The sequence below is a fragment of the Chelonoidis abingdonii genome, chromosome 4 (assembly GCF_003597395.2).
Source record: "Chelonoidis abingdonii isolate Lonesome George chromosome 4, CheloAbing_2.0, whole genome shotgun sequence".
Lineage (NCBI taxonomy): Eukaryota > Metazoa > Chordata > Testudines > Testudinidae > Chelonoidis > Chelonoidis abingdonii.
Genome location: NC_133772.1, coordinates 152,312,446 through 152,327,474, shown reverse-complemented (window position 1 = coordinate 152,327,474; position 15,029 = coordinate 152,312,446). Strand labels below are relative to the sequence as shown.

Here is a 15,029-nt window from a genome sequence, read left to right as displayed (position 1 = left end):
GATGTTGCCTTTCTGTGTCTGTACCATTAACTTCCATTTCTTTGTTCTTGCCTTGCAATTAGTAGTAATAAACTTGTAGAATACATGAAAATGTAGAATACATGTGGTCCAATCCTGTCTGTTTTGTCATTGAAAAGGCTTTCACACAGGAAATAGAAGCTCTGAAAGAAGAAGTAGGTCATTCCCAGCTTGAGATGGAAAAACAGGTAAAATTCCTTAGAGCTGGAAGTATGAGGCAGCCTTGCAATGGATGCTTTGCTTACTAGCATATCTGTTCTAGTACGTCAACTGTTTTACTGGGCCTTTTTTTTAAGTGTAAAAATCAGTGCAAAAATTAACTTCACTTTTTTCTGGGTAAATATCGGGGTTAATACTGGGGGGACAGGAAAATACCCCAATGAATAGAGAAGAGAGAGCGTACTTCTGACCCAACTCCTCGCTCCAGCAGGAGAGATGGTGGCCCAGGTTACCAAGCCACCATCTCTCCTGCTGAAGGGGGCCCAGAAGGCATGGGGGTGGAGAGGGTGCCATCTACTCACTCTGCCTCCTTTTACCCCTTCTGCTTCCGGGCCCACTCTGGAAGGAGAGATGGTGGATCCGTTACCTGATCTGCCCAGGTTACCGAGCCGCCATCTCTCCTGGAGCAGGGAAACAGGTATCTGGGGTTCCCCTTGGGTCTACCCAGGTTACCCGAGATGACCTTTCCTTCCAGAACAGGGAGTCAGGTCTAGGGAGTTTTGGCACTTTATTTAGGATTTGAGCACTGACGTACATGTATGCACATGTATATGTGTCTTACACAGCCTTACTTTAACAGACAGTCTCGCATTAACATTTAGACTACTTCATTTTTAACATAAACACATCTACCTAATGTAGTGTATTGGATTTTCTTAATATCATCAGTCTTTTCATGTTCCTTAGTGGCCCAAAATTCAGATGCAGTTCAGTAAAAAACAGCTTTTTGTAAAACTGGGGAATATTTTTCGTAAAAATCTCTACAAACCAAAATGAAGCCCAAGGTTATAGGGTACAAAACTATAAAGATACAGTCTAACAGATGTCTTCCTCAGCAACCATAACAGATACTCAGAGTCCTGTGCTTGCTAGTGAAAGACTTGGTGAGAACTCCTGTAGCTCAAAGCTCTGCGCAGTTAGTTCCAGCAGTTACACACCTTCGTTTCGTAGAGCCCTGGCACCCTCTAGTGCCTCCAGTGTTCTGTTCCCTTTGACTACAAACAGTGAAGGAGCTTGCTCTTACTGTCCTGCATCAGCTGCTCTACTAGCTAAAAACTACTGGGTCAAAATGTTTCTTGCCCAAATTTTCCTCCTGTCAGATCCTATTCATCCCCTCTAAAGCTAGAAGGTCTGTGCTCTTGGCATTTCTGTTCTCCGGGTAAACATACCAGCCATTCTCTTCCCCTAGCCAGTAGTTGAAAACAAGTCTTTGCAGAGTGAGTTTTCACTCCATCTACCAGGAGCAAAGAGGTAAAAGTCCGATGTCCTAGTTTATCTAGTGTCCTAAACAATGGTACTACTGTCCCTATTTAGGATACTCTTGTCCAGGCAGTCTTCTCCATTTTGCTGTCAGGAGGTTGCTTGATATTTTGCCTATACTTTATTTTTCTTGATTTCACCCTGTTGTTCCTAGTTATACCTCGATGCACTACCCTTACTCTTGCCTATCGTCTGTGCTCATCCCCTTCAAATATTTAGAGCAGTGGTTCTCAAAACATTTGTCTTGGTGTGAGCCCTTTCACACAGCAAGACTGTGAGTGCTACCCCCACCCCTTATAAATTAAAAACATATTTTTTAAGTTATGCTGTTACAAATGCTGGAGGCGAAGCAGCGATTGGTGGTGGAGGCTGACAGCTCATGACCCCCACGTAACAACCTGACGGGTCACCACCCCATTTGAGAACCCCTGACTTAGAGTGTGTTCGTCAAAGTTATGCATAATTTTTCTGTCTAATCTTTTCTCCTAAAGCAATCCCTCTTGGTCTTGATGATTGCTCTGCTTTTTTCCCTTAATTCTCTGGTAGCGTGCCCAGAATTGAACACAATATGCAGCTGCAGTCTCATGAGAGCTAGATAGGACACCACCTCCTTGAAGTGCTGCTCCGGGAGGTGAGAGCTGTGCTCGTGCAGTGCATTGTGGGAGACTTTGTGAAACCACCAGGGCACTGTGGAGCGTTAGCAGAGTGCTAGTTGAACCCTTTTGGCTAGTCAGTCCACACCGGCACCAAAATGACTGAGGACCCAACACTGTCTAGCTCTGATGCATAGTCTGCTCTCAACAGTAACTAGTTCCCCTGTAAATTGTTTGATGCACCGGTGGGTATGGACATGAGGTGTTTTTATAGTGGTACAAACAGTACTTCGCATGATGCATTTCTCCGCTGTAGACAAGGCCTTGGAAATAATTCAGGTTTTAATATAACACTGGAGCAGGGCACTACCTACTGGAGTTAATGGCCTTTGAACTGTTGTGATTCCTGCCAGGTCTCTTGCTAGGAGTATGCACTGTAGACTTTTATAGTCTGCTGTTTTGATATAGAATTTAAATGAAAAAATATTCCAGGTAAGCTTTGTCTCTCCCTTTCATCCACCCACAAAAATTAAATACTCTATTTTGGCATCCTTCTTTGAACAGAGACTTAAAGGGCCACTGGCAGTCTGGAAATCCTATTTAAAAATCTCTTGTGTTCAAATCTAAATTAATAAGAGATCATCTGTTTTGAACTTTGCTCAAGGTGGCTAGTGGAACAAAACAGATGTCTTTAGGGTCCATTTATGCCTCTGGTTCTCGTACACTGGCGCAGTGCTGGAGTGCTTCTATTTCTGACACTTCAGGGAGTCTGCTAAATCATTATGGAAAGTGTGTAAATGATAACATTCAGTTTCGTAACTCTTTCCTACAAACCTAAACTACTAGACAGTGACCCTTTTAACAATCTCTCTAATGGCTTTGTTTTCCCATTCTTCCTCCCCAAACTAATTTTAATAGTTGTCTGTTTGCTTAGCTGTATATACTCTAATTTGGTGTGGATAGCCTAGTCTTAAGGAGTGATTTAAGTACCAAATGTTTGTCTTTAGGTATCAATCGCTTCACAAGTCAATGACCTTCGGAACCTGTAAGTACTGTTACTTTAACAGAAGCGTATAATCTGCTCTATGGCATCCTTCTTCAGATTTTGTTTTAAGAACATTTCAACTTCTCTGATGTCCATTCTGTGTGAAATGAGCAAAATAGTGTTGTTGGACAAGCATCCTTGTTACGAATGCCATTGCCGTAGCGGTGCTATTTGCTGAGATCGCCGAGCAGGTTATCAGGTGTTCAGTGGGCATAGAGACCCAACTACTTGACAGGCGCTACATCCAAGTCAGAGTTGAGAAACACTGGCAGGGCAATGTGGGACATCTACACTGGTATCCTTTCTGTACTTATGTGGAAAAATATGACTTAAATCTCTGACTATCCATTCAGCCCCTTTCGTGTGGAGCGGGGAAGTATCTTGAGACAAGGAGAAATGTGTATGGAATCACTGCAATATATATCAGTGCAGAATTTCAGTCCACTTTGATTTAATGAGCTATAGCATTGATCAAGTGTGTCTTTCAAGCTCCCTGCAAAAGCAGAGTGAAATGGAAGTGTTCGTACTCCTGTTCAGCTGGCATAAACTGCAGTGGAGCCTTTGATCATGCAGCCTGCTCTAGTTTGTTATGCACTTGCTGCAAAGTTTACGTTCTCTTTCAAATGGCTAAAACACTTTTTTGTGCTTAATGGTACAGGTTGAAGGGAAAGGAAGAACAGATGAAAACTATGGAGGCGTTATTGAAAGAGAAGGAGAAAGATATTGCTAAGAAAAGAGAATCGTTGCAGGTAAACTTTTTTTTATATTGTTCAGCGAAGTGTTTCATGCAATAACTATGAATACAGAATTTACAGACACTTAAAATCTTTTTCTCTTCAAAGAGTCAACAAGATACAATTACCCACTTAACCAGTAAAGTTCAAGAGCTAGAGCAACAGAACTCGGAACAGCTACAGCAGGTATGGATTCCAAAGCAGAATGGTCTGGCAATGTCTTTGGGTTTTTGTAAAGGCATGGGCCATCCCAGTGTGCCCTGTTGCAGAATTGTGGGTGCACTCTGCCTTCTTGCCCTATCAGGGGAAGTTAACAGATTCATTTTCACAGGGCAAGGAGGAGCCAACACACATAACAAAATAGCATTTCTCCTTTTACTAAGGTTTCAGGACCGCAGCAAGTACAGTAAACGGTTCATAGGGTCCTCACCTCCCCGGGTCAGAGCTCCCAACTTAAAGTTTACAGAACAAACCCTCTGGTTACATTAGTCTCCTAGGGCCTGAGGAAAACCACTGCTGCTGCCTGTATGGCTTCTAGTTCCAATACGCTTCCCTCTCTCTAGTTCAGCTTCCTGTTCCTGTTGAAATAGCCGGCCCTAGGATGGGGCAGGGCCTCCTTGTTTACACCCCAGTCTGACCCTTCACACTTCTGCTTATACTTATAGCCCATTTGAAAGGACAGGCCCTGGTTTAACTTAGTGATTTTAAACCTATTTAGGACTTGTATACACTTGAAAGTTAATTTGTATTAAGGTAGGGCGTGAATTTAAAGTGCAGTATCCATTCTGGAGTAACTCCATATGTAGACAAGCCCTAGGTTAAACCAGTGCCAAAGGCTCTGCGGACATGCTTATTTCGATTTGCAATGGCTTGTCGTGGTTTAGCTTGAGTTGATTAAGACGAGGCTAAAGTTGCAAAAATAGCACAAACGAGGTGGTTTCTTACCAATAGTGGCGGTAGCAGTGATCTGGAGCCTTTGAAGTTTTGTGAACTTGATCACATTTATCTGCTTTTTGGCACCTTGAGGCTGAACTGAAGTGGTATACACTTCTTGGAGTTTTGTGCAGACCACATGGTAATTATAGCGAGTGCAGACTGCCTGTCTTTCAGTGTCTCAGACAGATGGGAGTGTGACATAGACACAAGACAGAGCATCCATCTCCTGGGTGCACTTAAAGCCCTGGCCTGGAATCTGAGTGCCTTTCCCCTTTGATTTATCACAGAAGTTGTGATGGGCTGGGATTTTGCTCTTTGTTCCCTACATGGGGCACCAAAGGGCTGGCATGCAGCATGATCTCAAGGTAGGTTGCTGCTGCATGAATTAACTCTGCAGTGCTGAAATTTGGTTCATTTTTCCTGAGGGCAAGAGATGGTGCCAAACACACACTCTGTCTTAAGTCAGTCCTGTAGTCACGGAGTAATTTGTCCCACTGGAGGTGGTAGAGGCTAGCTGAGTTAGATTTCTACCAGTTGGCATCAGTTTTGTGGGTTTTTTGTTTAAAATTTGGTGTCGTGGTTTTGGAGCAATATAAATGTTTAAACTCAATTGACCTAAAACCGTTTGGTCTTCCCTAGAAAAGTGACACTTCATTCTCTGTAGTTCCCTTTGGGAAGTGTTTTGAGATCTACGGATGAAAAGCATTCTATAAGAGCTAGGTGTCGTCATTCCGACTGATGTAAATATTCACTGTTAAACTGAAGGTGTTTACTGTGCTGTCAGTATGGATCTGAATGTTTGTGTTTGATAGGTATCTGCTGTGTCACAAATCCAGGATCTGGAGATCTTGTAAGTATGCCTAGCAGCTTCAAGTGTCCTCTTCTGTGCTTTCTGGTCTCTGTGCTGTGATTTATCTTAAATTGAAATGTGTGGGACTTCACTGTGGGAATTTTCATGTTCTTCGCTATAATAAGCTTTAGTGCTGATAGAAGTGCATCAGCCTGACTAAATACTAATGTGCATACACAGAGCAGAAGGAAGTGATCATAGAGGCTTCTTTAATTTCACTAGAATCTTAACACATGCTTAAGAGCTCTTATGTGTTCAGCACTCTCAGTATTCTGTTCTGTCCCCATTTACCTTGACATTAAGTATATATTTGACAAAGTGGCCAGGGTCTATACAGCATCAAAGGGTACGTCCACCTTGTCCTGGCAGCGAGCCTTCAAGTGCAGGTTGACAGGGTTGGGCTTGCACTACCATGCTAAAAATAGCTATGTACACGGCACTTTTAAACTGAACCTTGGGTTCTGAGATCAACTTGCCACTACGGGCTGTTTAGAAGTACTCACTCAGGCAGCAACCAACTAAACAACAAGAGATACAGATGGCTGATTTACCTCCACAGGACTCCTGAAGCACTCTACCACTAGATTTGTAAAGTTACATTTTCCATTGTCTTTTTGCTTTCATGTGAACCGTTAGTGTGACACTATCTAACATGAAGAGAGATAATGGATGCGTGTATTTGGTGTTTCATAAGAGAGTTGCTTTAAACGTCTTTAGATTCAGATAGCTTACTGTGCTTCTGAGAGAGACAATTCATAGATTATAAAGCCGGAAGGGACCACTGTGAACATCTAGTCCGCCCATACTAGCCTATACTGACAGTGATGGAGAATCCATCACAACGCTCGGTAATGTCCCACGCCTGTTCAGCCCAATAAAAGAGAGATGGACTCGCCTTCCACAGTCTTGAAACATTGTCCCTGGCCATGTGCCTCAGGTGACACTCTAGCTACTTCTGGGCCAAACCTGGGATTCCAGGTTGAAATCACAGAAGCCAAGTTTAATTCTTCTAGGGAGCTAGCTGGAGGGGGATTTGTGACCTTTCGCCTGTTTCTGGTTTGAATGTTATGTACGTTGATGGTGACTAAATGAATTTGCTGTTTAGTGACACGTGAAAATGACTTAATAGCTTCCAGCCAGTTCTTAGTGGGCAGGTATCTGCAGTATCACAGCTGGTGCTATTTTTGGCTTTCTTGGCACAGAGATCATAGATTGCTTGTATGTGGAGACTACTTTGTGCTGTGGTGATCCCTGTGGATTGACCTTGCTTGGCAGCATCTTATGTAATGTATATCCTGTAAATGTCCAGGCTTAATTTCTTGACTCTTGTGAAGCTAGCCCTCTTTAGAGCATCAAACTCTCTTATCCAGAGTGGTGCTTATTTTTTAATCAATGCACTTTTTGATTTCCTGAATGAACATCACAGATTGAAAGAGAAGGAAGAAGAGGTGAAGAAGATGGAGGCTGTGTTAGAAGAAAGGGGGAGAGAAATTATAAACATAGGAAAACAGTTACAGGTGAGATGTTAATGGGGAATCGGCATCCTATGCACTAGTGTCCTGAGTGGTAAACAAGAGTGCATGAGTGTGAAGATAATGTCATCGCTTCTCTTCATACAGGAGGCACAGAAAGAAAGCGAATTGTTTAAAGTGCAAATCCAAGAATTAAAGCAGGAGACTCATAAGCAGGTACGACTCCCACTTTGACTCTGATAACTGACGTTGATGGGGCTCGTTGCTGTGAGTATGCACAGCAGGCTAATCCCCATTATTTATCAGCTGCACCAATCCTGGAACAATTTAAAGACATGTTAGGGGAATTTGTAACTGTTTCCCAGTTGCTGGATATCTGGTCCCTCTGTCCCTACTCTCCACCTTATTTTGTGGGTCTGGATCCATGCTGCAGTCTTGATTACCCCACCACATTGCTCCCCTGCTTTGCATTCACTACCTTTCAGGCCACGTTTCGCAGTCACCAACCTTCTGGCCGAAAAGACTGGACAGGAGGCTGCTAATGTTGCTGCTTGATCTGGCAGGGAGCGCTGGTGAGCAAAGCAAGGCACCTCCTCAACAGCACTCCCAGCTACTGTTAATCCGTTTTAATGTATTTCTGATCTGTTTGTAGGCGTCTCTGGCTGTCCAAAGCGACGAGCTGCTGCAAGTGTAAGTATTGCTGGTAATTGTCTTTTAATACACGTGACTTCCGTTATTGCACTGAAAACTCATACCTACTACAAACCAAATGGGTTTTCAAAAGCATCAGGCATGCAAGTGAGAAATGACCGTAATAACTTAGGTGTCTGGTAAATTGGAGCTTCACAGATGTAGCTCTCTGAATCGCAATCGGTAGCTCAGGTGTTCTGCAAACCCTGAATCTCTCATTCTATGTTGAGGGCACAGTGGAAGCAAGCCATTTCTTAGAGTTTAAATTTAAATACGCTCAAGGTTAATGGGCTAACCTTACCCTTCTGGTGGCTGAGATGAAAATTCATTTAAGGTTCGAAGCAAAGTGAATTTTTAGATCTTTGCTTCCCAGTGCATTCTTGTGCATATCATGAAATTGCCTGGCTGGCCTAAGTTTCATCTTGAGGAGAAGCTCAGGAATGACAGGGTGTTACAAGCTAGAAGTGAAGCATACTGAAAGAATTGTGTTAAAGGTTATGCAGTGCTTGCTTACAGTGTATGTAATGGTCTCTTGCTCTCGTTCTCATGCATTAAAATGTGCCACATTTTTTTCTCTACTTGGTTTACAATCACTTAAATACTGCTGAATACCTTGCACTGGGTTCTACGTATCCAGGCAGACATGCTCCCTACTCTAGAGAGGCTGCAATCTAAAATAGACAGGAAGTAAAACATCCCTTGCAGAAGTGGAGGGAGTAGATAACTAAGGATGAGCTTTTGAAAAGGGTTTCTGGAAGAAATGGGTTTTGAGGAGTGACCTGAAGAAAGGAGTCTGGCAGGCAATGAGGGAGGGGCACTGGCCCAAAGAGAGGGGCAGTCAGATTAAGTGCTGGGGGGAGGGGAGAGTGGGGGGGGGGACTAAAATGAGCAGTAAGACAAAAGCATTGGAAGCAAGAGGAGGATTACGAACAAAGATGTAATGGCACAATTATGCAAGACCTTTCAGATGAGGACTAGGTGTTTGAAATTGCACACTTGTTCAATGAGTACTGCATGATGATGATGCTGTGCAAGATGGGTGGATCTCTCCAAAACTGCCCTGTTTTGCATGCAGGCTACATTAATCTGCCTTCACTACAAGCAAAGTGGCAGAAGGAGAAAATCTCAATATTTCACTCTAAGTATCTTGCATGTGAAGATTTGTGACTGACTGTTCTGCTAATTCAGTATTGCAGGGAAAGAGACCGAAATCACCAATCTCCGAAATGAGCTAGGCTCCCTGAAAAATGCTGTTGAGCAACAGAGGAAAAAGAACAATGTAAGTAAATTCTTCAAAAACTCAAGGGATATTTCTGCGTGCACAAAACTAAACAGTGCCCAATATTCTGCTGCCATGAAAACAACTTCTGTTCTATAGCCCTGTACCAAGTTGACAGCTACCCTAAGAATCCCTTAGTTTGCCAAACACTTGAGTTTTGCTGTTAAATCTTTGTACATTCTCTTAACCACTGGGGAAGGGGAAATTGCTGGAGAGTAAGATCTAATGGCATTCTCATAAAAGTAAATTTAACGTGGTTAACTGTACTGTCAAACTTAGAGTCTCACTGGAGAAAAAGATGGTTACAGTTCTCTGATTTGTGTGTTGGACAGCACAGAAAAATAATACCCTCATGATTCAAATCTGGCTTCCCCCGTTTCTAAAAATGTATAATCCCAGTTCTTACAGTGAAAGGTGAAGGGCAGCAAGTGTCCATTCTACTGCAGCCATGGCACCGCTCCGGTCATCAACTGATGGGTGAAACAAAGTGGTGCTTGCAGTCATCTCTTCTCGTGCATTAACCTACTGCATTGCTTCCACAACATGCATAATCTGCGCCAGGCTGGACAACAGGAGTCTGGAGCCCATGGTTGCTATGGGTGTCTTAATAGGAGAAAATGAATATATAAACATTGACAAATCCAACAGATCAAACCTATTTATAAAGCAAAACAGCGTGTAAGAATCTCTAATGCACATGAGTCAAGAAAATTATGGCTGCCTGATGTAAAAGGGAGACCTGTAATAGAAGAAAATGCTAAGAAGAGAACTTGCTAGCCTGTCTGTGGTGAGCAACAGCAGCTTCAAAGCAAAGCCAGAAATGGTGGGGAGTTGACCAATGAACATGTGTTCTCAAAGAATAGTCAGCATGGGGAAGTAAATTGACCTCATCTCTTGTATTCCTGGCTCATATTCTGTGGAATGCCAGGTGTTCGTGCCCCCTTCACTGCACATGCAACTCCAGTTAAGGCTAATGGGAGAGCACACCTTTAGGTTCACGCCACAGTTTAGCTGGGACTTGCTTGCTTTTCTGTAACGATTGCATTGCTGTTGAGATTTTCAGGCGACAGAAGTGGTGATGCAGAAATGTTGAATGGACGTTTGGACTTCATGCTTTTTGTCTAGTAACTAAAAATGCAGCGGTCTAATCAGTAACTTGCCAAGGACTTACTGTTTGTCTTGAAGGCTGGAAAAGGCAAGTTCCCAAGTACCAGCAGTCTTTCTTCCCAACCCAGCAACTTTCCCTTTCCAGATAACGGAGGTGTAATATTTATCTTCACATTGTTACCTAATTACCTCAGACTCCAAACTGTGAAATATGATCTATCTTGTGGAGAATATGCTTGATGTCCTTGCCAAGAAACAAGTAGGAGCACAGCAAATTACTGCATCATTCACGCGCAGATTGGGAATGTGCTCATCACTCTGGCGAAACTCCCAAATTAAAGGAGATGAGATAGAAATGAAGCTGGGGTCTTTTTAATTCCATATAGTGAGGATGAGTTTTGTGTAATAATGCAAATCGAGGCCCTGATCCCATGCTTGGGTGCAAGGACCTACCTGTGGGGATCCTATTGCAGGATTGGGATTTAAGCATATACACTTCCATGTGTATTTAGCGTCATTCTAGATTATGCAGCTCCACATGCCTAAGCTTTGTTTTGTAATCTGTGGTTTGGTGTCTGTTCCTCACTTCTGAGCACTTTCCTCTTTCCTCTCACAAGTGCAGTCAAAGTGCAGGGTTGTTAGCCCAGTAATAATATGCTTGCAGTACAATAACAACGGGAACAATTCTGAATACATGGGTGGGTGTATGTGTGGGAAATTGGCATTTTTCTTTCTTCATTCAAACTCTTAAACATCACACTCGTTTTTGCTAGTGTACGTCATCTTATTCAGCAAAATCATCTTGCAGTAACCAGCATTTAAATGCAAATTACTGAGTGTAATGCAAAATATACCTCTGAAGTAAAAGCAAAAACAGTTTGAATATTGGATGAACTGAAATCATTCTTTCTAAAAATGATTAGGACCTTCGGGAGAAAAACTGGAAAGCAATGGAAGCATTGGCATCAACTGAAAAATTGCTGCAGGACAAAGTGAACAAGACTGCCAAGGTTGTAAGGTTAACTGGTAGAAACAATGCATTAAGCTAGAAACAAATCTGCAGCTGGTTTTTTTTAATTCAAATTGAAGCATTTAACTTTTACTGCAATTTAAATAGTCTGTTCTGAATGAGCTTTCATATACTTTCACCTCTGCTTCTACCTGTCGTCTTAAATTACTTTTATTTTTCTTAATTTGTGGGCATGCTGATTTGTTTTTATTTGCATAATTGTTAGAATCATTATCCTTGTGGTGAACTGTCAAAAGCCAGACTGTAACACTTATGCCTGAACTGCTTTCAGTGGTCAGTGCCCTTTCTCTTTGGTGTCGGGCTGAATGAGTTTATTGCCTAATGAACAGGAACAACTGGATTATTTTAAAAAACCTTGATAAAAATCGTGCCCCCCAATTCAGTGGGAAATTCATATTCCTGAAAGAATGGGAAGCTCAAACTCCCACTGGAACACATGTTCAGAGTGAAATCATGGAATTGTGAATGGGTTGTTCTGAAAGGAAACTTGGCCTGAAAGTCCTGAAATGTCAAAATAATAGAAGTGCTGCTTTATTTAAAAAAAGGAAAGAAAAGCATGTTTGGGGGGAGGGTCAGCTAGCCAGAGGAAGGGGGAAATAGCACTGAATCTCAAAGTTGTTTCAAAAGAAAGCTGCATGCTCTAGCTCAGCCCAGCATTCTGAGAAATAGACGTATGTAGCTGCTTCTCGCTACATTTAATTGCTCTTTCTTAATCTGACGATTTTTCATGAAACTGGCATTTGCGTCTTTTGGTGAAGCCTATCTTGCTGAAAGCTAACATTGAATTTAACTGTGCAGCTTCACGGCCTCGTCTCTCTCCCATCTGTCTCTGACACTGGATCTCAAACTACTAAGGCTGCAGATGTCACTTTCGGCTGAGTAACTGCAGAGTAGGAGGCTCAGTAATCTACAAATCAAATTTAAAAAAAAAAAAAATTGTACTAGTGAGGAATGCTTCCCTTGAGCACAGTTGGTACAGCTTGCCTTGTTTCAAAATAGATCCAAAGATCCTGAATAAAGAGGAATGTGTTAACTGACTGGCAAAAAGGCCATACTAACCCATCTATTACAAATATGGTAACCAAACATTTCATAGGTGGTTCTGTTTAATATTAAGGTACCCGAAAATAATACTTTGTTTTGTCATTGGGCTCATACTGCCACAAACTGTAAAACACACACAAAAAAGGCAAAGGAAACGTATAGAATCTCATTCAGCTCTAATGATGATTTTCCATTTCATCCAGGGCTCTGAGAGAGGTGGCGGGAGGGAGGAGCTACCCGTTAAGTATAGTAAAATAAAATCTGGAAAAGATAACATTGCTTTCTTGGCCTGGTTCAAATGTGCATTAACACAGTTTCTTCTTTGCCTTATAATTATAAATTAGGGGGTTCTGTTGGGGTGATTTAAAAAAAAAAAAAGGATAAAGTTGATCAGAACCAATGTAGTTTCTTTCTAAGGTCCAATTCCTAATTTTTTACTATTAAAATATCACTTAGTTTTTATTACTGATTTGAAGTGTCTACATAATCTGAGCATAAGCTTTCGTGGGCTACAGCCCACCACGAAAGCTTATGCTCAAATACATTTGTTAGTCTCTAAGGTGCCACAAGTACTCCTGTTCTTTTTGCAGATACAGACTAACACGGCTGCTACTCTGAAACTGTCCATAATCTGAGTATGCATTTTCTCTGCACAGTGTAGTCCATGTTCTGACAGGGTGACTGAGCACTCCTATAAAATTCCATAGGAATGCTTTAGATCGGAGCACAATGTTACGCAAATAAAAAACCCAAAATCAGAAACGATGTGAAGGCCAAGTTCTGAAGTAATTCAGTTTCAGAAAAATTTTGGCCATATTTGAAATAATGGATCCCGTGTTAGTCTAAAACTAAGCTTTGGCTTAGATGCATGATTTTAGGCCTAGAAAAGGATATTGCCATGTCTATGAAATGCATTGCTTCATGAGACCCATTCTCTCTCTCAATGCAGGAAAGGCAGCAATACTTGGAGACTGTGGAGATGGAAACTAGAGAATTGCTGCAGAAACTGTATCCCAAGGTCTCTCTTCCTTCCAACTTGGTAAGATAAGCTAGTATGTGCATTCCATTGCATCTGAACTGTCATACTCTTTACGTACCCTGCCAGCTGGTAACAGCTGGACCCATGGTGCACACAGCAAGTCTCTGCAAAATAAAAAATTATGTTACTGTTGCCTCATGCTGCCTCCCCAGGATCTGTGTCAGCCACCTGTTAGATCTTGACATTTGCCAAGATTGCGAACTTTTTAGGGCAGGTACTTGTTTACTGCCTAGCACAGGGGCCTCAATATCTGACTGGAGCCTTTTTGGGCTCTGCTGCAATATAAATCATTACTGGCCTGATTTTCCACATGGGCTGAGCCTTCCCCTCAACTCCCATTAACAGACCTTTTTTAGGCTGTTTCTAAAGTAGTTTTATAACCAGCGACGAAACTGGTTTGGTTTGAGTCCAGAATGTCTTCAAAGATATGAAAGTCATGTGCATGATTCTGAGAGTTCACCTCAATGCGTTGAGAGGGAGAGGAATCAAGCCTACAAAGCCTGGGGCTCGATTTTGTTTTAAAATCTTAGGAGTATTTAAAATAAACACTTAACACAGAGGTGCTGACTTTCTACTGTGTCAGGGAATGTTTGACCCCCGCTATGCCCTAGGCTCCCCTCCCCCCCGCCTCTTCCCACCCTCTTCTACACCCTCTCCCAAGTGCACATGGCCTTGAACAACTGATTGTGGCGGGCGGGAGACACTGGTAGGGTGAGGTGCTGATTGGTGGGGCCACTGGCAAGGAGGAGGTTCTGATCAGGGAGGCTTCTGGTGACCCACCATTTTTCTCCAATGGGTGCTTCAGCCCTGGAGCACCAACGGAGTTGGCGCCTATGCTCTTACATAGCCACCTTCCTGGTGAGGTTTTGCGTCTGTGTGGCAATAGCCAGTTTCATGTACAAGTAGCCGTGTTAGTCTGTATCCATAAAAACAACAAGGAGTCTGGTGGCACCTTAAAGACTAACAGATTTATTTGGGCATAAGCTTTCATGGGTAAAAACAAGGCCAATTCAATCAGTAATTCAGTAATTGGACACCACCTCATCAATTATTGAGAGTGGACCACATCCACCCTGATTGAATTGGCCTTGTCATCACTGGTTCTCCACTTTATAAGGTAACTGCCTTCTCTTCATGTGCTAGTATATTTATGCCTGTATCTGTAACTTTCACTCCATGCATCTGAAGAAGTGGGTTTTTTACCCATGAAAACTTATGCCCAAATAAATCTGTTAGTCATTAAGGTGCCACCAGACTCCTCGTAGTTTCATGTACAGGGATCTTGAGAAATGATGCTCTCCACATCCCCAGAAATACCTGTTGTCACATCCTAGCATCTACAGATGACATAAATGCACAAGTTTTTAGTCTCTACCCCTTTGGAAGCTACCATTTTGAAATGTGTCACTCTCTCTGGAACTCTTAACTGTCAAGTTAGTTTGTGCACAAAACTGAATCTGCAACTCCTTCAGATAGGCACTATGCATTAGATTCCCACTCAATGAACGTTGAAAATCCACACCATAATTTCCGGTAGGAGACAAGTGTTTCTAAAATAAGCTCCCTGTTCAGATTTTAAATTGTGGATGGTTTTAATTGTATGCATCTTTCCTAACAGAGTCACAAGGAATGGATACATGAGTTTGAAAAGATGGCAAGCGAATATTTACAAGAGGCCTCAGGGTCAGAGGAAGTTAAGGTCAGTACAAATAG

General features: G+C 42.3%; 1 protein-coding gene across 5 annotated transcripts in view; it reads left to right on the top strand.

The window, feature by feature from the left end:
- KTN1 (kinectin 1) overlaps nucleotides 1-15,029 on the top strand; it is a 111,947-nt gene that overhangs the window by 81,111 nt on the left and 15,807 nt on the right. For 4 of the 5 annotated variants that reach the window (XM_075065783.1, XM_075065782.1, XM_075065779.1 and 1 more), the window contains 12 exons: nucleotides 138-206; nucleotides 3,098-3,135; nucleotides 3,794-3,884; nucleotides 3,978-4,055; nucleotides 5,618-5,655; nucleotides 7,082-7,172; nucleotides 7,275-7,343; nucleotides 7,780-7,817; nucleotides 9,006-9,096; nucleotides 11,127-11,213; nucleotides 13,227-13,316; nucleotides 14,935-15,015. In XM_075065783.1, coding sequence (XP_074921884.1) covers nucleotides 138-206; nucleotides 3,098-3,135; nucleotides 3,794-3,884; nucleotides 3,978-4,055; nucleotides 5,618-5,655; nucleotides 7,082-7,172; nucleotides 7,275-7,343; nucleotides 7,780-7,817; nucleotides 9,006-9,096; nucleotides 11,127-11,213; nucleotides 13,227-13,316; nucleotides 14,935-15,015 — 861 coding nt within the window. The remainder of the gene's footprint in view (nucleotides 1-137; nucleotides 207-3,097; nucleotides 3,136-3,793; nucleotides 3,885-3,977; nucleotides 4,056-5,617; nucleotides 5,656-7,081; nucleotides 7,173-7,274; nucleotides 7,344-7,779; nucleotides 7,818-9,005; nucleotides 9,097-11,126; nucleotides 11,214-13,226; nucleotides 13,317-14,934; nucleotides 15,016-15,029) is intronic. The other variant, XM_075065784.1, reaches the window with a different exon arrangement.